This window comes from Oryzias latipes, chromosome 23 (assembly GCF_002234675.1).
Source record: "Oryzias latipes chromosome 23, ASM223467v1".
In the NCBI taxonomy this organism is placed as follows: Eukaryota; Metazoa; Chordata; class Actinopteri; order Beloniformes; family Adrianichthyidae; genus Oryzias; species Oryzias latipes.
In genome coordinates this window covers 19,081,030-19,103,169 of record NC_019881.2, presented here as the reverse complement: position 1 = coordinate 19,103,169, position 22,140 = coordinate 19,081,030, and the positions used below count along the sequence as shown (strand labels likewise).

At 39.5% G+C, this 22,140-nt stretch overlaps 2 protein-coding genes across 15 annotated transcripts in view; one reads left to right on the top strand and one right to left on the bottom strand.

Moving 5' to 3' along the window:
- Positions 1-18,620, top strand: part of acss3 (acyl-CoA synthetase short chain family member 3) — an 83,876-nt gene extending 65,256 nt beyond the window's left edge. For 2 of the 3 annotated variants that reach the window (XM_023952413.1, XM_023952411.1), the window contains 8 exons: positions 1,626-1,729; positions 14,640-14,735; positions 14,853-14,916; positions 15,834-15,915; positions 16,051-16,173; positions 16,250-16,349; positions 16,424-16,599; positions 18,356-18,620. In XM_023952413.1, the coding sequence (XP_023808181.1) occupies positions 1,626-1,729; positions 14,640-14,735; positions 14,853-14,916; positions 15,834-15,915; positions 16,051-16,173; positions 16,250-16,349; positions 16,424-16,599; positions 18,356-18,430 (820 nt within the window). In that variant the 3' untranslated portion in view covers positions 18,431-18,620. The remainder of the gene's footprint in view (positions 1-1,625; positions 1,730-14,639; positions 14,736-14,852; positions 14,917-15,833; positions 15,916-16,050; positions 16,174-16,249; positions 16,350-16,423; positions 16,600-18,355) is intronic. The other variant, XM_023952412.1, reaches the window with a different exon arrangement.
- Positions 18,519-22,140, bottom strand: part of ppfia2 (PTPRF interacting protein alpha 2) — a 153,972-nt gene continuing 150,350 nt past the window's right edge. For all 12 annotated transcript variants that reach the window (XM_023952398.1, XM_023952400.1, XM_023952403.1 and 9 more), the window contains one exon: positions 18,519-19,477. Coding sequence is in view for 2 of the 12 variants with exons in the window: in XM_023952400.1 (XP_023808168.1) it covers positions 19,466-19,477 (12 nt within the window). In the remaining 10 variants the exon portion in view is untranslated. The remainder of the gene's footprint in view (positions 19,478-22,140) is intronic.

Here is a 22,140-nt window from a genome sequence, read left to right as displayed (position 1 = left end):
GGGTGACAGGCAGTGGGTTTTACGTTTTTATAATCCCTGCGCGATTCACCTGCTGTCCCCACAACCCCTCACCCCCACCCTCTGCTTTCTCCCTCACACATCCCGTCCCCGCATCTGCGCGCTCTGTCTCAGAGACGGGAGCGCGCAGTTTTAGGCACGTCAATTCAAAGGTTTCCAGCTGGTACAAACTCTGTGAAATAATAGATAATAGTAACTGATAGCGCTGGCGTAGATTTCTCTCTCTAAGCACTGCTACTACTGCGCGCCTCTGGCATCGCATCCCGCCCGAGAAGGACTGGTCTAATGAAAAAAAAAACTATAATTAAAGATTTGTCTGCGAGCCACATGTGACCATCAAAAGAGCCATATATGGCTCGCGAGCCATAGGTTCCCGACCCCTGGGATAGACTGTGCAAAGAGTCAGTAAGAGTTGCTGCTTCAAGGATAAAACAGACTAAAGAAAACCTTGTCTTTATCAAATCTGTTCATTGCAAAGGAAATTTATATCAAATGATGAGGATAAAAGCAAAAGATTGTTCTTATTGTGACAGAGAATAACGAAAAATTGACCTTTATTAAAAACACTGATAAAAAAAAAAAAAAATGAAACATTTTAAAATAATAAAGGAGCTTTTTCCCTAAGACTTTGCACAGTTTACCATTCTGTTTATTGTTTGTGACCTAAAGATGATTAAAATGCCTTTCTACAGCTTTCCGTGGGGCAAAAACACTTTCAGTTGGAAGTTTTGGATAAGACGTCGGATAAGTTACCGGGTAGAACGTTTGGCTTGTTTTGGGTCATCATCAGGACATGAAAGTGCGATTTCTAGACGAAGCAGGTGTTCACATTTTAAAGCAGAAAAAATAGTCGCAAAAATTGGATTTGAATAATTTTAGTTGATTTTGTAAATAAGTTGAAATGTGTCTCTTCATTGGCAAACAATGTAGTGAGACTAAGAAACAATTTGGATTTTTAGATGTCTAAAATACAGGTTTTAGACTCGAGAACAAACGTAAACTGTGTTTTTATTTAACATATATGTCATCGAGCTGATGACTGCAGTCTGTGGGAGTGGAGGTGATTACATTCAGAGGTATACCTTCACTCCCCCGAGAAGTCTGACCAAATCCTGGAAACAGGCCGATTGTCAAGGCAGCAGACTGATATTTTAGGTGACAAAGGTGAAAAGATGATTCACAATGTGGATTAAAAAAAGAAAATTGAAAGGATGCTTCTGTCAAAGCTGGAGGGGCTAAGGGGAAAACTGGATGTGGTTCAAAACTTTTCCCTTTAGAATTTACTCAGGCATTGAAGACTTTATTTTTGCAGAAGTTCACACAATTTCTTAGGGTTTTTGCTGAAATGTCCTAAAAAGTCTGTAAGAAAAAAGGAAGAGTTGGTTTTGGGCGATGAGCTTGAACGGATTTCGTCACATTTGGAGTCACTATTAATGGAGATCAAGATAATCTGTCACACCTCAGATTTGTCCAGATACTGAGACTCAGTCTCAGTTAGCTGGAGATGCTTTACAAAGATGACTCCATTAAAAATGAGAGATTCTTTCAGATAAAGATGCTTCAAATTAGATTAGACGGTGACTGAGACGTGCTCTGTTTCATTGCAGGCTGCAGTCATTGTTTGTGGCAGGAGAGCGATGCGACGTGGAGACTCTGGAATGGGCAAAGAAGAACTTTGGGGTTCCTGTCCTGGATCACTGGTGGCAGACTGGTAGGTAGTGGAACATGTTATTAAAATAATCGTGCATGTTTGGCATTCAAATCAAATCAATTCTATTGAATTCCATTCCTTTTCTTTCAAATCCGATCCCATCTTATCCTATCCTATCTTTTTAAATGAAACAACTTTATTTTCCCTGAAGGGGATTTTTTCTTATGGTGCAGGCTATAGGTTTGAAAAAATGTACATGTAGACGCATTAGAAAAAAACACTATACTTCCTTGATACGAGTAAAGGCCCTATAGTACAAAATAAAACAAAACATGCAATAAAAACTATAATAGAATAAAGTAACATAGTCATGAGGAAATCCAAGATTATACATGTATATACAGTATATAATATATATATTTGAGCTGCACGATATGAGGGAAACTCGCTATTTGCGATATAAGTGATTAATATTACGATGATGAAATGACTTGGGATACATGAACAAATGACAAAACAACTAAACACATCATTTCCATTTCACTGCAACTGTTCAATTTAAATAAGAGTTTAAATAAGTTAAATTACATTCCAAATGACCCTCATCTTCATAGGAGGCGAACATCTAACATAAAAGGGCTCCATCTGATTGGTCAAATGCATAAAGGGATTTAATTGATTCGTTAAATACTTCAAGCTTCCATAAGATTGTTAAGGTTAGCATTTATTTGAATTTTCGCCATCTTTTGCGATATGGGTATTGCACAGCATGATATTCCAATAAGGATAAATTTGCGATATATTGTGCAGGCCAAATATATATATATATAGTATGTAAATTTTTAGTTGTATTTGCTGAGACCTGTCACTCACAGCACGCTCGTAGAAAAAAATATCCATGAACATTTTTACTCTACAGCCTCATTGAGTGAAAATCATTTGAAAGCTAACTTATGGACAAAAAAAATCACAAACCAAAAATGTGGTTTTTTGAAACATACCTATAGACTTTTACTTTAATGCTTTAAACGTCAACGTTAACAAGTTGATCATTGTTTGAAACACATCTAAAATTACAGTAAGATTGTTTGCTTAAGCCTGAAGTACAGCTAATGTCTTTTTATTCCAGACAATGTAATTCCTTAATTCACAAAGAAGGTTATATAAGAAGCTTCACTGGTTCTTTAATTGAGTTTACATGTAAAGCGACTTTGCTGTCCCTTCAGGTAGAAGTGTGAGGACCAGGAAACGTCCCTAAAGAGGAGCAAAGAACAGAATCTGTCATTTAATTCAAATGTTCTTTTTTTACAGAATTTTAACATCCGAACATGTCAAAGAAAAGAAATGCACGTATGAATCCAAAAACATACTATAGACTTAATTTTATAGATTATTTCTTTCCAACAAGACTGAAATAATTTGTGGGTAATCAAGCAGAATGACTTTCTTCTGCTTAAAAATTCCATTATCACATCCAATATTTCAGGGCCGGGTTTACACTGTTGCACATTAAATTAATGTCATCCTAACAGAGTGTGAGTCACGAAAATCATTTTAATTGCTTGCCCTTTCAAAGCACAGTAGCTCAGTTTGGAGGTTGCAACTTGAGAGGGGGAGAGGGTACTTCTCCTCTGTCTCGCAGTTGACTTGTGGATGGTGAGGGGTGTGGGATTTGATCATTTAATTGCAACTCTAGGGTCACGGCTCCTGTGATGCCTTTTTTTCCCCACAGACCCCCTTTTCAATTGATTCTTAAGTGAAAGTGTTTTGATTTGTAATGAAGTCTGCTGTCTGGTTGGTGTGCCATCATGCTGACGTCATGCCCTCTCCCCTACCTCCCTTGGCTTGATTGGTTTCTCTCCAATGTACCAGTGAGGCATGAAAAATGTGTCAGCTCCTGCAAAGAGTCACTGCTAAACACCTCTTTTTTTTCTGGCACTTTCCAGCCTGCAGGGGTGAAGGATCAATGCTGTGTGAGATATCTGTGTTAAATATGAAATCAATAATCTTGTCGGGTAGCTGTAAACCCATCGACCTCCAACGTTTGTTCACTCATCGTACCTGCGATCTGAGTGCAGATTGGCCCACTCGTCCGATTCCGGATCAATTGGGTCGTTATGATGAAAAGTCCAACAAAAAGGGAAAATATTGTCTCAAGTGTTGCTTGATCCTTGTTAATTTTAAAAATTTTGAATATCAGGAAAAAACAGTGTAACCATGTTAATATAGGTATATTTTTTATTGCAAGTTTAGTGTCTTTATATTGTTTAATTTACACTGAGTTAAGAATACTACTTGACAGTTTATTTTAAGAAGATTTAACTGACTGCAGAAAAACGAAGGGCCCAAACCATAGGGATTCAAATAAATGCAGACATTGTGAAGACCTGTAATCCACTTAAAGGTGCTATTCCCCAGCTTTTTCTAGAAGCATAAAAACAGCTTGTTACTGGATAGAGTTACACTGAAGAGAAAGTGCTGTTGGCGTTTGCAGGATGACCTCGGGTACTGATGCTTGCTGAACTCGACAGAAACCCATATAGGAGTCCTGTCCCTCGTCTCCCAACTCCGGCAGGAGAGACGAAAAGGGCCTCATTGGAAATCGGTTTAAAGACTCAATTTGTCTTCTCTGTGCAATACGGCCGAGCCCTGAAGCTGCCTCCATGTGCACACTGACTGGAAAATCTCTGCACTGTAAAGTGGAGAATTTTAAGGACTTGTCGTGCAAGACTTTCTTTCAACTGCTGTTGATTTTAGTGATCTTCCTTTAGATATTTTTAGGATACTTAATATCATGTAATTTACCTTGAATATATCAGCACTCCACCCATATAAATGTTTTTCTACTAGTATTGCATCAAAATGTTATTTATCTAGTTTTATTGAGTTAAGTTAAATTGTATTTTACTTTTTGAATATTTTGCCTTTATTCTAAAATCTCAGGTACCATTTAACAGTCAGGATTGTTTGTCAGTTAATCCTAAAGCGTTTTGTCTTCTTGTGGTGTTACTTTTCACCCTAGCAGCTCCTCAGCTGTTGCAGAAACTATGAAATGCCTGAAGGTTTGGTTCACTTATCCGTCTCTCCCTCGAGGCTCCGTCTGCCTCGCAGTGAATCTCGGCCGATGAGGGAAAAGGTCTCATAGAAGAGCCGGCTCCCTTTAGGTTTGTGCGAGACCCTGACTTGATAAATGAAAGCCGATTAGCTGAGCCGAAAGCAGCCAGTTTGTTTCAGTGGTCACATGACACGCTGGAGGGAGAAGGTCACAGCCTCCAACATGGTTTTTTTCTTTAAATTCTGGTTTACTCAGAACAATAATGTAATTTCTGGCATCACACTCATGCTCTGCTAAATGCCCACTTTGCTGGAATTATTTAATTATACCAACAAGCCGGCAGAGCTGGCAGTGATTAATTTGACCGAGTCAGCATCACGTATTGCTCTGTTGTTCCTGATGATGATGACTTTTTCTTACACGGAGAATTGATGCTTGTTTTTCCCTCTGTGCCGCGGCCCCAATCATCTTCCGTCTCCCTCGTCACCTCCTGTGCTGATTCATCCTCGTTCATCATAGCACAAAACAGACAAATTGCTCTTTTTAACCCCCCTTTACTTTTATCCTCCTGTTTGTGTGCATCTTGAATAAAAATAAAAGAAGGTCACGGTTGTTCCCGATGGTAGCCGAGCTCACTCACGTGTAACTGAGACAATCTATTCTTTTTTGAAGCTCGGTAATAATCTGAGGTCTATTTTAAGACCCAAATGCCACTAGTAGGAGGGCTGACAGTGCTGAGGATGAAAGATGCTGATGTCACGGCTGTTGCCTAGCAACAAATGTGTGTTTTCAGCTGGCAGATTTTGGCCGCTCCACCAGTGAAGAGGTGAAAGAAGAACCTGGTGTGATGTTTCAGGCGTTGAAGCGTCGCCCTTTCCCTCTCTTCATTTTGTTGTGTGTTTTTTTCAGCCCTTCAGACGGCGATTGCCTTTGAGGCTTCGAGTCATCTAGGAAAAAAGTTAACCGTACCTGCGGAAAGCAGCTATCTAAAATTTCTTGACTCTGCAGAAAGTAGAGCTGGCAGGGCTGGCCTTCATACATTGTCCTTCTCTGTGAGGGTTTGCCAAGAAAAGCTTCACACATCTGTGAAAATGACTCTCTCTTTAGAAAATGGGCTTTTAAGCTTCAAGTATTCACTTACTCAAAACATGGACAAGGTAGCGCAATAACCGGGGTCGCAGTGTTTCTCCTCTAGACTTGAAGTATCAGTGCTCTGCAGCAGTTTAGGATGAACTGAAAGAGGAGATGGTGCTACTTGAGGATACACTTTTTCCCCCTACCCTTCTAGCCGTTTTCTTAATATAAAACAGTTTAAAGAAGTGTTTACTTTTACACTTCTGTCCTTTTCAGTTCACCTGATAAGTACAGAATGTTCTTGTAGCATTTTTGCTCATGATGGACATATATGAATACAAATTAAACTTTCATTTCTGAGTTATTCTTTATTCCAATGGTTTTGAATCATAGAAACACATTACATTCATTAAAACATTTTTTTTGTGTGTGTCTGGTGACAGATGTGACTTCTACAATCAGGTTTGTGGAATGAGACGGCGCATTTGTGCTACCATGTTTTTTTTATTGGGAGCTTGTGCTTTGCCTTTTTTAACGAGGGAGGTGGATTTGGAAATCTTTCCAGCAAAATCTATCTTTTAGTTTTAAGACAAAAAGTCTTTGGATTTTATTGGAAAGTTAGGTGTTACATTTGTATGCACACACCGAGTTCCGAGCAAATGAGGAGAGCTGTTTAAGAGCCGATAAGAGAGGCTTCTAGGTAATGGAAAGAGGTTGGACTCCAAGTTAGATGGGAAATTTCTCATCTTTGTTCCTCCCCTGTTTTCTGTAGATGACATAAATAACCTTTTGCAGCTGCTAGGACGTTGCCACCAAATCATTTTGCTGTTTTCATCTTTCACTTTGAGGACTGATTGAGGACTTTCACTTCCGATTGAAGACTTTTCATTGGTTTGTTCTTACACCATGTGCATTAAATTAGTGTCTGAGGAAATGTCTTTCTTAATGTCAATTTTAATTTGGCTTTATTTCAGCTTCTTTTAAAGATGATGGTTTCTCTTAACTTGTAAACCGAGCTTCTATCTTAATATTTAAAAAGGAAATGTCAGCCATTCATGATAATTACATTTCCTTTTACAGTGGTGAACAAGTTCAAACCCATCTGATGCAACAAACACTACTAGGCTACATAAAGCTGAATTAAGATTTCTCATTTAGTCTCTCATAGTTCAGAGTTTTCTACTTCAAATAATACCAGAATAACCCCTTTTACGGAAAGGTTTCAATATTTTTTCCCTTGATTTGTTGATTCAGAAAATAGTGACACATTGATTGGGAAATATGTTCTATATGGAAGTTGATAGAAACTTTCTCTGCTATGAACATCTTAGAAATTCTTTATTTATTCTCCTCTATGGTATCTATCTTCTGTTCCCTCCTTCCTCCTGCATCGCTGCATAGGATGAAATTACACATTTGTCTCCATCCCGTTGCTGCTTAATTTTTCCTGTCTTTGAATATTCTCCCCTCTCAGGCGCTCTCTTCCCTGATGTAATCATTTCATCAATATTTCCAATTATGCAAAAATATTGCACAGATGATGATATCCTTGAGTTTCTTCTTTTTTTCTTTCTTTCTGTGCTAACGTCAGCCCTGACGGCAGCATCAGTTCCTCAGCCGCCCTTCAGTCAACATTACCTGGCTGTCAAGTCAGCTCTGCAGAATGAGTGGAAAAACAGGGTCATGCTGTGTGCTGTGAGGGCTGAGATTTCATTGATTTTTGAAAAGAAGTGTCAGGCTGGAGGATTTGTGAAGAGAAAAGGCGGTCAAGATCAAAACTTTCATGAACTCCAGCTATTTTCTATGCTCACCGGCAGACTTTGACTGTTCAGTGGCTCCTTCTTGGTGCCGACATATTGCTTTTTCTACTCCTCTGTGTTTGTCATCCAACTACCCCTTCTTTCCTCAACCCATTCATCACTTACACAGCACATCTCACTGGACAAACTCATGTTCAACAGGCCAGAGGAAGATTGATTTGCTTGTGTACCGAAGGAAAGAGACTGTGAAGGAGGCGGGGGAGGTTGTAATTGAAAAGGCAAAGGTTGGAAATAGAAGAGACTGAAACCAAGATGTGTGTACTGTACACAAGTAAAAGAGACAAAGTGACACAGCTTGACTAATTAGCAAATTATGTGTGTGTTCTTGACTGCAGCTAGCATATATTATCCTGTCTTTCGAGTCGCCAATTATCAAGACAGTGGGAGAGCATGAGCAGATGTTAAAACAGAATAGGTGCATTTTTAACTGAAAATCGTTCATTTTCTATCAGAAATGGTTTGGACTGTAGCTGACGAAATGAAACCAGGGGGGTCATTTGTTTAAATCTAATCTATAAAGTTTTGATATCCTAAGGAAAAAACCTGAAGTTTGGTTTCAGGTTTGACTATTTTTTGCCCGCTAAATAACTCCGTGAGGGCACCTGTGACTAAGGCCTTAGAGATGACCCATTGAAGTCATCTATGTAACAAACATTGCTGCACTTTTGATATGGTGGTTTGAATTTGAAGTATCAAATATCAATACTTAAAGAAGTTTTAACAAATATACACCTGCTCTAAGCCTTTATGGTTTTCACTTGTTGTATCGGAGTTGATGTGTGCATACAGGAAACTGCAGAAGATCAAGTTGCAGGTTGGATTATCGGAAATTAACTTGAATTTGGGTGAAATATTGAAAGAAATTGTGGGTTCAAAGTTTTAAGATCAATTTATTATTAGTCATATTGTAAGATATTCTCAGTTTTTCTCCATTGGCAGTTATTTGTTACAAAGTCTCTTGCAGGTTTCATTAAGAACCCACACACAGCACAGCAGTGGGGTCGTGCCGAAACCGCCGCAGGGGGCTGATTGTTCGCCAACCCTGGCTGCACTCATCAACTCTTTATACCATCAGTCAGTGGGCGATGCTAACGGTGAGGGGAGGCGTTTACTCGTTTTGGCTGTGGGATCTGTTACAGCCCCACTATTCTGTTCTTGAATCCAGAGGTTGGGGCTGTGTGGCGCGCCCCTGCAGGGTGGGCCAGCCACCAGTCCTTGGGGACGGCCCAAAGCAATCCTAGTAACCAAAAGAGTTGTACTTTAGGTCCAGATGGACTATGGCACGGCCCAACTGCTGTGCTGTAAAAAGGCCCTAAGGCACCAAAAAAGATCCATTCATCCATGATATATTACCCTGAAGCTAAAACTTATTCATCTGGACTTGAAGCTTTATAACTAAATTGTTGGAGCTCTCCTATAAGTCTCTTGATAGTCTTTTATTAGAGTGTAGCAGCATTGAAAACTTGGGGCCTTATTTATTTAGGCCTATTTTTGTACACACTTTTCCAGCTGGTTTAAGAAACATAAAAATATGCCAGTTTTCAATTTGATGCTGAACCGTGTTTGAGGCTTCGCAAGGTCTTCCACAGCAGATCGTGAGATGTTAACTAGACAATGTCATAGGCATGTGTGGATAATGTCATAGACTAAATACTACTAAATGAGGCACTTATGTATTAATTTGTGTCACTACACGTGATTTATAACTTAAGGAATATAGGGAGACATTTTGTAATTATGCTAAATCCAATTTATCATATTGCAATTGCTCAAGAACGTCAGAGCTATAAATCCAAAGTAGTGACAGTGTGTGATACACAGTAAATAGATGCTGTGAATAAACAAAAGCATGATGTTAAACGTTTTAATTTTGTTCCAGTTTAAAGATTAAAAGGAATAGAAAAACTGAACATTGACATAAAAAATTACATTTGAAAATGTATATTCAAATGCATCTTGGCCCACACAATTAATAGATGTTTCTCTTTAAAGTCTGACTCCGATCATCTTTTGAAAATCATTCCCAGTGGTCATTTCATTATGATAATGCCATTTCTAGCCAAAATCAATGAACCTGAGTCTAGGACATATTTTCTGCAGGGCAACAGGAGTTTTTTAGAAATTCATCTCCGAGTTGTGGGCTGGACTGTTGGTGCAAAGTAAGATTGCCCTCATTTCCCATCATCCCTTCGTTTTTACCTTCTCTCCCGCTAGCTTACAGCAGCTCACACCACCAACCTATCATTACCGGTGCAACAAAAGTGTTGGAGCTCTCCAGCTGTAGCTCAGAGGAGGAAAACAAAGATGTACATAGATCTGGTCGTTTAAAGGCGGGTCTATCGGAATGGAGCTTGAGGCCCAACAATAGTAGCACCTATTTTGCTGCTACAGTTTTTTCTTTCCAATGGGGCTGTTTCGTCTTTTTCTGATTCACAACAATTTAAATAAAGAAACAATCAGAAATGCAATTTTAGGTTTCATTTCCTATGTATTTGCCCTCCATCATGAGAAAAATGCCACAAGAACATGTTAAAAACACCAAAAGCACAATTTTTGGAGTTTAGAGTTGGTCTTTAGCCAGCTGGTCCTATAGGGGGATAACAGAAGACTTAAATGTAGTCCACCTAAACCAGAGCTCAGAGACTATTGGTTTAAATGAAAGTGTCTGGCTCATACAATACCTACACTGTTTGAGGAAAACGTTAAGGGATCCTCTTGTGAGAAGGACTTATGTAAATTTTAAAACTAATGGTTTGATGCAGTTTGATAAGATTGGAAAGGTCTTTGCTTCATGTTTGATTTATTCCAGGGAAGTCTGTTGCGTCTCCCTGCTCGACTGTAAAATATGCAGTCTATTTTCATCTGAGCCCGAAGTCTACTGGCTGACTGTTAATCTCTGCCACTGAGCCCTGACTCTTGCTGTAAACAGCAAGATTTAAACAGCACACTCATCCTGACACGGTCCAGTAGTTGTGTCAAAGTCCCATCGACAGTTAGGAGGGATTCTGACACAATTCTCACAGCATCCTGTAGGGGTTAGACTCCCTGACGCGCTGGACCTGCTTCTTTATTCAAAGTGGATTGAGCATTGCTACTATGATTACTATTGATAAAGTGTTTATTAGATCAATAAGCAATCTGTTCTTTCAGAAAGTTCTGCGACTTTCTTTTCATTAAAAGTTCTCTAATTCATGCTTTCTCAAACAGTTTGAACCAAAGTTTTATTGATCTATATCTAAAGACTGGAGGCGGCACAGTGCTTCTGTCCTTAGTAAGGATTTTATGACAGAACATTTGTAACGTCACTGGACAGAAGTCCAGCTGACAAGAAACCACATACGTCTACTGAGCTCATGGTCCTCAAACGGGCTAAATTCGGCTTCTGCGACCTTCTAGCTGCCATTTAGGCTCGTTCCTCAATGGCTGAAACCCAGCAGGAGCCATGAAACCCCAATCCTCCCTATAGATGTAGGGATAGATAGATGGATAAGACTTCATTGATCCCCGGAGGGACATTAGATCATGAAGAACTTCGGATGTACTAAAAACTATGCGATTGTTAAGGTATGTATAATAAAATAAATAAAACCGACCATAAACTACAGTATATACAGGGTAAAACTATACAAATGGAACAAAATAATCCTAAAATGGGAAAGAACTAAACCAAGTGCTGTTCAAAGAAAGTGATAAAAACACAACAGCAGTCAGTCATCTATGTGATGTCAGTGCGGTAACATTGGGTTTTGCATTGAGGGTGCAGTGGTCTGTGGGTAAAGTAGTTCCCCAACATCCCCACTGTCTCGCAAGAGGGGGGGGCTTTGCTAACATCCGCCACTCTTTCACAAGGTACTCTGTTTCCATGTCGAGTCCAGGATGGAGCTAGCCCGTCATCAGTTTGTCCAACTTCTTTAACCCCACTACTCCATCAGATCACAGCATAGAGAGAGACTGATGTAACTACAGTGCCATAAACATTTCTAAGCAGTGTCCTACACTCTCTAAAGGACCTCAGTCTTCTCAGGATTTAGAGGCGACTCTTAATGTATTAGCAGAGAAGCGCTCTTATGTGAACAGCACCAACTGACTCCTTGCCCAGTTTGCAGGGTTGGGGGAAGATGAAAAAATGGAAAAATCTGTACGATACGCCTGTTTCTCACCTACTTTACTCTTACTTACCCTCGCAGGTTGCATCAGTGTTGTCTAGCAGTATTCCTGTAGGAAGAAATGTGCATGAACATTTTCGCTCAATGGGCTCACCGATCGGCCTACGACCTTTATGCCTCATACAGGTTTGCCCACTTTTGGCCCGCAAAATCACAACTACCGGTGAGGGGAGTTGTGATTAAGGCTTTGCCTGTGCGCATTCACCCATGCATAATGTACGTGCGTACAACTTACATTAGTCTTACAAATACTTCAGAAAGCACTTACAACACAAATGACAATGGTACGTTCCATTTTTATGATGTCCCCTAAGCTGGCCGAATGAACCTCAAGGGGAAATGCAACTGTGCTCCCTTTAAAGGGTCTATATCATGCAAAATCAGCTTTTTTAAAGCTTTTAATTGTAATAAAATGTTCATTCCACAATATAAACAATCCCAAAGCTGTATTTTGATTAATTCATGCATCTCTGAACATTACTCTAAAACCCTGCTCTCTGAGCACCAGCCATTCCCAACCCACAAAAACGAGCGGTTTCTGACACTGTGATGGGAACCAGGGAGAACAGCCCCTTCCAGGAAGAGTTTGCACTGTCAGCACCACCCCCAGGCTAATACTCACACCCACTTTCTCTTCGGAGCTAGTGGTGATCGTCTATATGAACAATACGCACATCTATCTTTGCAAAAGTTCAGATGTAGTTTATTTTTGTTGGCGAAAAACAGACACGCTGCTGAGGACGGATCTAGATTGACGTCATGAAATGGGCGGCACCCACAAGGAGCGAAAGGTGGTGCCTTAGAAATCGAGTTGTTTACTTCCAGCTAGGAAAATGAGCTGCAAAAATATAAAATATTTAATTAAAAAATGGTTCTTTAGTGTGCCGATTGATTGATAGTTTACTCTGAAAGGCTTAAGAAAAGCAAGATTTAGGCTCTCTGAGATGCGGCCGTACGGGTCAACATGGGTGTATTCGGACTGGAAGAACCGTTTAATCTGGCCCCAGTCCGCTATATTTGGACCACCTCTAAAGAGGATCTGAAAATCTGTTCCAGATTATCTGGGGAATTGAACTCTGGTTCACTTTAAGTGAACAAAATGTGTCCAGTCTGAATACACCCTAAGGCTTTACCAAAGTGTTCTTGTTCAGATGGGTAGAATTTGTTGATGTTGGAGTGAAATCAGTGAAGGTCTGTGATCTTCTAGGTTAGCAGAGTTTCATGTGAGTTTAAACTTCTCAGTGAATGGAATTGACTAAGTCCAAGTTGTAATTGACTTCCAAAAGTTTTCAGTAACCATGGTCTTATTTTGGATTAGTAAACGACAACAGCACTTGGGGTTGACAGAGAACTCTGACTCGCCATCCCTGATAAAGTTCTGAATCTGAGTCAGGAGCCCAAGTGACTCAGGAAGCGAGCAGCTCTGTCTGGAAATCAGAGGAGCTCTGACGCTTCTTCAACCATCCCCACGCAGGTTTGGCTAATTACCTTAAAATGTCCTAAGAAATGTACTGTAGGTGTGTTGGCACGCTCGATGCTGAGCTTTGAAAACTTCATAGAGTTTCTAACCTTTTATTAATAAAAAGTGTTGCCACCTGCAAGCCCACATCCTCTTTAACATGTCTGACCCTCCTCCACCATCAGCAGCACTTTGCGTCTTTGAAGTTTGTTGTGCTGTGGTGGAAAAATAATATTTCACACATTTAATAATTTCTAACAGCAGGGTAATTTCCAGCATCCTATCCTAGTAGATGAATAAACTCCTGTGCTCATTTTGAACACAAAATCATTCAAATATATGATTTTTTTTCCCTCCCAGCTTCATCCTTCTTGCAACATCTCAGGAGTTTTGCAGCTCAGGTGTGAACCCCTGCAGGGACCTGTTGCCTGGGCTTTTCCTCCAGGTCTTAATAAGCATCCTGCTTTTTGCATGCATGTCTTGCATGTTAGATTTGGCTGTTGTGCAGTCTGGAGTGTGAAAGGAATCGACTGGGTTTTCCTGGTTGCTTTAAACAGCTTCTTATTGGGGCTGGAAAAGTCCTTCACGGGGAGCATGAGTCACCAAAAGCCTGGAATTTACACTGCATGCCCAAGGAGGGAAATGATGGATGCTCCGTATTCCTTTAATTCTCCTCTTTTTGAAGATTCAAGTACTTTTACCTGCAGCTCCCACACACATTTCCTTAAAGAAACGGGGCTCCGCATGACTTATCTGTGTGGCTGAGCCTGTAGAATCGGTGTCAATAGAGTAGATAGTCGGGGTGGTAAGCCACCAGTGAAACAATCAGCGCCTTAAAAAACCTACCTACCTGCATCAGACATATAATAACACAGTTTACCATAGGTTCTTGTGGGATAAATTTAAGCATAAACTGCTGTGATAGAATCTATTTAGTGAGATTTACTGAATTTAGGATGGAAGGAAACGCTGCGACTGGACAGTGAGATGGAGATCAGATGTGTTGAACACAGTAGACGTTAGCGAGCGCGAGCATCTGTGTGTGATGTAATCTTCCCGCTGAGCTGGATTGATTCTGTTTTTGCTCTGCTGGGTGGGCGAGCAGGCCTGCCAGGCGAGCCGTTGCTGGAGATGGAGCACATTTGCTGGGTTTAGCTGACCAGCCTGTAGGAGCTCCCCGTAGTTCTGTGTAATTCAGGTTAACGCTGCCTCAAAGAAGCAGCACAAAGCCACACGGGTTTCTTTCAGAAAGACGCTCTCAAAAGGCCACGCCAGCTATGAAATAGCTTCTGAGCTGTTGCATTATGGGGGTAACCCAGAGAGCTTGTGGGTTTTAGAGAAAACCTACTGCTGGATTAGATGAGAATTTTAATGGATTCATTTGTCTTTTCGTCAGAAACCGGTTCTGCCATTACAGCCTCCTTTATGGGTCTGGGAGGCTCACTTACGCCACCTGCAGGCCAGGCTGGGAAACCCGTTCCAGGTTACAATGGTAAATATTTTTTATTTTATTATTTTATTCTTATTCTTATTTTTTTAAATGAGAAAAACCAGCAGTTGCAGACATAAATAATTATTCAGCACTAGTATTGTGTTGTTGTTTTTTTAGTGACAGTCATTGATGACCAAATGCAGGAGGTGAAGCCGAGAACTCTGGGAAATATTGTGGTGAGGTAGGTGACACAAGCAGCTTCTTGACCTTTAAAAAGAATCATGGGAGATTTATATTAAGGGGGGGGGGGGGGGGGTTCTAATGAGAGTTATATGCAAACATACACAAGTGTTAAAAAGAAAAAAAACTGATGGAAAAAAGGAGTTTCTAGTCGTTGAGTTTGAAATTAGTTAATTAATGAATTAGTTAATAATTACTTAATACATGAGTTTTAAAGTGTTTCTTTACAAAACTAACAAGCAAACAAATTAAGTTATTACCTTATTTTCCTTTTTGCTGAATTGAAAAGCATTGGCTGCTGGGGTGAAAGAAAGAGAATAATGTGGATTTGTGTTGCAATACTGTATAATTAATCTGGGTTTATTCCATTCTTTTTTTTTTTTTTATAGAAACTCAATTCAAAATGTTAATTTTTGTCTTAAAAAAAAAAGATTCCATGCAAAATCTAAATTGAGTAACATTTCAGGTAATAAAGATATCTTGTAAACAAAGAGTAAGGAAAGTTCCAAACAGGAATTACCTGCTGGCTCCAAGAATTCTAAAAAGAAATAAACAGCTATTACTCATCATTATGTTTGTCAGAACAACCATTCTGGATTTGCTACCTGTTTTTTTAATGTTCTTTAGAATTCTATTTTTTATTTTCATGATGTTTTTCCAGTACAGCAAGTTATTCGAAAAGTTTGATTGACAGGTTTTGCGTAGCCTGCTTTCTTGTGGTAGGGGTGTGGACTTCCAACAAGCTCACTCCTGATTGGCAAGAGTGGTTGCCATGGAGACACTTACTCAGGCTGACTCACAATCCCTCACATGAAAGATTTCTTGCTCCAACATGGCAATGTCCATTTCATAAAAAAATGACTTGACAGGTTGGTTTATTGTTGTTATTGATTTTTTGTTTTGTTTTTAATGTTGTAGGCTGCCTTTACCCCCTGGAGCAGCGCTGTCGCTGTGGGAGAACAAGAGTTTGTTCAAGAAACTTTACTTCTCTAAGTTCCCTGTAAGCTTTCATGATCATAACTAGACTTGTTCTGATAAGATTTAGGGGAAGTTGAAGGTTGCCCCCTGGTGTGGATATCTGGAATTGCTAAAGTTGTTTGCTGAAAATATAATCGTGTAATTTGTGATCCCTGAGGGATACTATGACACCATGGATGCAGGTTTTCTGGACGAAGACGGCTTCCTCTACATTATGTCCCGGTCTGATGATGTCATCAACGTAGCAGGTCACAGGTTATCAGCAGGAGCTTTGGAGGAGGTGCGCGGGCTGTGCATGGAGACGCGGCTCAGAGGGAACCCGGCTTTGCTCACTTGGGGATCTGTTTTGTCTGCAGTCGGTGCTGCTCCATTCTGCAGTGGGAGACTGCGCAGTCGTGGGTCTGGAGGACTCCCTGAAGGGTCACATTCCTTTAGCGCTGTGTGTGCTTAAAAATGGTGAGGATGGGGGAGTCGCCCTGCTGGCCCTTTCCTCATGATTCAATCTAAAAGTGATGGTTTTCGCTACTCAGAGGTGCGGGACACTGAGGAGAAAGTGAGGACAGAGATTGTGAAGCTGGTGAGGGACACCGTTGGGCCTGTGGCTGCCTTTAAGAACGTTCTTTTCGTTCAAGGACTTCCAAAGACTCGCTCCGGAAAAATTCCCCGCTCTTCCTTATCCAACCTGATCAACGGCAAACCCTATAAGGTAAAGCAGCCGTTCCAGTGGTGTGTATAAATGCATTCTCTTCTTTCCTTCTAGACTGTTTGATGGGTTCTATAACCCTGCACTTATTTTTCAACAAAGGTTTGACCTTTGAGGTTTTAACCCTTGTGCTATCTTAGGCACTTTTACATTGGGAGATGGGTCATATAGACCCACTAGACAGTGCTCTGAACCTTTTTTCTTCAATGATTTGTGATCTTCACTGGTGTCCATGGATTACATGAAATCTTTCCACCTTTATCCACCTTTGTCATGGTAGGGAGAACACGTCAATGTAAGGGTGGGGTCATCTAAGACAGAAGAGTGCATCAAGTGTGTAGTGAGGAGTTTTATTGCCCTAAAACATCTAAAATTATCGAAAAAGAAGTTGACTTCTTCGTGGATTTTATCTGACGTGGGCCATTTTTAACACCCGCAATAAATGAGGGAACACTGTCTTATTCGGCATTATTTAATTATAATATTCTTCTGTTTACCAAGGCAAATAATAATTTGGTTTACTCCATATTCCAATAGGGGGTGGATGCCGGTCATTCCCAGCTGACTTTCCTTCTCTGTGCACGGGAGAACAAACGTTACTCTCTCAGTGAATGTAGCATTCCAACACAGAGCTGAAGACAGACATGGAATCCACCCAGTACATTTTGTTGGAGCAGAAGGAAGAAAAAAAACTAAATGCCATATAGTCCTACCCCATTTACAGTACAAATTACGCTCCAAGAATAAACTGAGATCAGGAAAATTCTGCAACTTAGTAATCTAATTTTAACAATAATTACTAGGGGTGTAGCAAATCATTTTCTTTGATTTGATTCATATCATAATATCTGGTTGCCAATATGATTCACAGACGACGTTGATTCATGATGAACGATCCGATTCACTGACCTAAAATGATTCCAGGACTTCTTTAGCCAAAACTTCAACCAGTGTGACTCAGAGAGAAATACCTGCTACTGAACAGTGCAGGGGAAGTTTTCCAGATTCCTTGAATTTCTTCAAGATAATCAAGTCTAAAATAAATATGTATACAAACAAACAAGTAAACAAGAATGAATGGCAAAGCCATTCACATTTTAGTTTCCTAAAGTTCAGCCCACTGTTGTTTTTCCACATCCAAATAATTATGACAACATTCTACCACACCGTAAGGTTACGCCTTTGCTAAATTCAGAGTATTTCCACACATTGGACTGAAATGAAGGCTGGATCAGTTTTTGCTGTCTTCACCTGTGCGTTGTCTGCGGTGATTCTATTGTTTATACATTATAGTAAAATAAACCTACCGTGTCTCAATCCAAATGGTATTTTCCAATATCAATTTCATCTTTTTTTCTCCTAGTGTAATAGTCCATTTGATTCACAACTTGCCTCAGACAGATCAATCTGATTGGATCACAAGACTAGAAATTAATTCACCTATCAAGTCGGTGAATCGTTACAGGCCTAATTTTTGTACTTTTCTCTTGTTAAAAAACCTTCATATAAAAACAAGTCCAGTTTTATAGAATAAAAACAACGATCTGATAGCAATCAAAGATTTAGGTCAAAGTGTCAAACTGAATAGATCCTGTGCAGGAGACATAGCAGAGAAGACTGACAATAGTCTTCAGCCAATCAGGATGCAGAACACAATGCCCTGCAAAAATCAGCGAAAGGTCAACGGTGTTTTCGGGAAGGACCACCATAAACTTTACTGTGAAAAATGTGAAATCCTTCTCTGTGGTTTTCTTTCTAGGTCACTCCAACCATTGAGGATCCAGAAGTGTTCAAAGACATCGAGAGACAAGTAGGCAAATTTCAGAGAAGTTAGCCTGGAAGGATTTTCGGGTCGGCTCGTCTAACGAGAAAAATCAAAGACTGATTCCATCATAGGACTTCACAAATGACCAATCGCTAAAAGCTTTTCTGTTTTTTATTGACAATGAAAATTTGTTTGCTCACCACATATTTTTAGACCAAAGTACAAGAAGTAATAAATAAAAAAAAAGAATAAATGGAAACAAAATGATTCCTTGTTCGTGCAAAGTGACGATGTAAAAACAAACGAAAGACTGTCCTGGACTGGAAATAACTCAAAGACAGATGGCAGGACTGGAAAATGTAAGTCACCTCACTTCAACATGATCAGATACACTTCACTATGAGCTACAGCAGTCTGTCTTTCAGTTATTTCATCTGTGAGGGGGTGGGAGAGAAGGCCAGCTTGGCTGTAAGTGTACTTTGTGTCTCCTGACAGTTCAACAAATGACGGCGGACTGCTTTTATTGTTTTGTTCTCCGAGAGGAAGTTTGTGCAACAGCGCCTCTTGTGTTGTCCTTGGCTGCGTCGACTCGTCCTCTTCAACTCCTTTTTTTTGTTGTTTTGTTTCATGAAAATGAAGTTTGCCTGTGCTTCAATGAGGCACCACTAGAGGGCAGCTTTTCACACGACATCCACGACTCTACTAACTAAAATGAAAAAATAAAACCATATACAAAATGATCTGGAGGAACAGGGTAATATAGTTTAAAGAGCAGCATATATTCATCTATGGTCCACTAAATGGGGTGGAAGGGACTATTTTTTTTTGCACAATTTTTTTAAATACATTTATGTGTGTATATATTAAAAATGGCATATTTATATTATTTTACAGATAACCTACACATCTCCTGTAGAAGAAATACACAGTACATTATGCTTTGACAAGTTACTGTACATGTAAAAGGTAGAAATGGTGACACAGGGGGGCAGCCTGCAGGACAGTTTAGCACCGGCGCCTGGTGCAGGGCGAGAGGAGAGGGCGGGGCTTCTTGGCAGTGCATGTCATCAGATTGTTATGATCCTCGGCGGGTCCGGCTCCCCTTCAGAACTGTAACTGCACAGTAAAATAGACAGTTTGTTAATGAACGCAGGTGCATGGAGGTCACTTTCACACTGCTCTGGTTGGTACCTCACACTTTGGTGGGAGGAATCAACTTTTGATCTATTTTCAGGCGTTTCCAGTGGTCTTTTAATGATAGTTATGCCGTTTTTAGCCAAAATAAAATAAAAATCATATTTTTTAAGACAATGTTTCTGCAGAGCGGCAGGAGTTCATCAGAAAATCCCGTCCTATGCTACGTTCACATCACATCACAACACGCGTTTGAGTGACCAATGAAAGTCGATGCAAACACACATTTCAGGCTTCTGCGGTTTTAAGTCAGTTTTTGGGCTCTGTGAACAAAAAAGTGCGTTAAAAGTTAAACCAATGAGGGGTTTTGCTTTGGTAGCGATATTTGAGTAGCGTCCTTTTGAATTCACAGAAGTGGAAACAAATGAGTTTGAAGGAGAAATGAATGATTGCAGCTTCGACGACTGCGCCTTCTCCAGCTGCAGGGACACGCGCCAGTATCGGGTAGCAACAGTCCAGTGTGAACACCCTATGCTAAAAGTGCGTTTTTTGAACACGCAAATCCTTCCCACTGTGAACGTAGCATAACAGTTAAAGGAAACATCAAAGCAAATCAAATTTTCTCACAAGTATATGAATGAAAGCAGCGAAACCACCCCCAAAGTTCATGAAACCACAGTCCTCTTAAACACAGTAGTTCAGGATTATGCTAAACATTGTCTAAAAAGTTTAGGGAGTTTCAGACATTTTTTTTCTTCTAACTTTTCCTCTCCAACAGCGTAGCAAGCAGATCAGAGCTGAAGGCCTCTTGTATTGGACAGATTTTATTGTTACAAGTGGGGTTTATGGATCTTCAGACAGACAGGGAGTATATTTGAATAAACCCCTTTTGTATTTGAGGATAAGCTTCATTTATGAAAATTATATTTTTATGCCTTCCTTGTTGGACCGGACGGAACAAAGAAACAAAAGAGGAGAGAAAGAAACAGAGTGGGATGTCAGAGATGGGGAATAAGGGGTTAGAGTGGGGGGGTAGTTGATATTACAAAGTTAAAACATAAAAGTGTTGTATGTAAATTACATAACTTAGTTCACACAGCAACAAAAAAAAATCTTTGAATATTTCTAATCAGTAGATTTTTTGTATGGAAAAAGGTGGTTTTGTCTCAAAATCAGTTATGAATTTTACAGGAAACTAACTTTTCCTGTGTTTTATTCAGGCTTTTCTACAAACTCGACAATCAAGTATAAAAATGTCCCACCTTTTCTTGATTTGAGCAAAACAAACCACCTGAAAACATCACTTTTACTGGCTGGTAACTCAGAGTTTTGACTGAAACAGCATTAAAAAAGAGGCTGAGAAAAATTTCTTTTCCCTCCATACTATTTTGCACCTGCTAAACTAATATGACAATCATAACACTTCCAGGTCTGGACCAAGCAGCTTTATTGTGAAAATACCCTAAAGGTATTGTAAAAAAATCTGTTTTTGTTCCCAAAGTTCATTAAAATAAACATTATTTTCATCCTGTGGTTTATGATTGCAGTATTGTTGTGTAACTTTTCTGATCATATTGAAACTATCAGGATGCAGCTTCAACTCAAGTCTTTGTGTGGATCAAAATCATATTTACCATTTTGAACACTAGATGTCAGTGTTGGATAGTGTACCTTTCTCCACAGTTCATGTAAACATTTGATTTCTGTAAATGAATTCATATTTTACTCGCATTTTGTAAAGTAAATATGTAAATAAAATTGATAAAGACGTATTGATAAAAAGTGCCCACTTTCTGTTGCTCTGACCAATTGCAGAGCTTGTTTTCCGTTTTGAGAAGAATATTGAATATTGAATTCAAATAACTAATCAATCTTACATGTTGGAGTTCCTCTCAGAGGTCTCTCCTAACATCAGCTGGTATTTGAAGACGATTATTAATAAATGTAAACCAGATACAAACCTTTTATTTTTCTTGTCATAAAACAACTTTTAGGTCAATGAAATTTTTTTTAAACCCCTTGAGATTTTGTGTGGTAGCTAACAAACTTAGGATAACAAATATTTAAGAAAATCAAAACCTCGTCAAGGTCATAATCAGAGGAATCAGCGTCCATTTGAGCCTCGTTTTTCCCCGTCCATCGTTTTAAAGCTGGAATTCATGGTGGAAGTTTTTGCTAACAGACTCGTGAGAGTTTAATGCATTTATATTGAAATCCTTATTTCTTCCTCAGTGCATGAATGGTAGGTTCATTCATAATTTTAACACTAAAGAAGAAATCAGATTAAATTAGTTTGTTGCCACATAGAAAAGGTTTACATTGTGATAAATCCTATGTCAAACTAATATTTTACCATGACAATGTAAAGCCTTTTTCTCCACAAGAATCATGTGATTTATCATAAAGTATGTAAATGCCAAAATAAAAGAATGTGAAAATAAATATATTTTACTGTATGAGTTGTCTGACTGAAAAACTATTAATAATTCATTATGTTAATTCTGAATGACGAAACCGCAGATGCACTGCAGACGAACGGCAAACACAAAGCAGATGCACCAATGGAAATCAGACTTTAGAGAAGACACACAGCACAGTCATTAACGGGAAAACTAATTTCTTTTGGGTTATGACAAATGTATGTA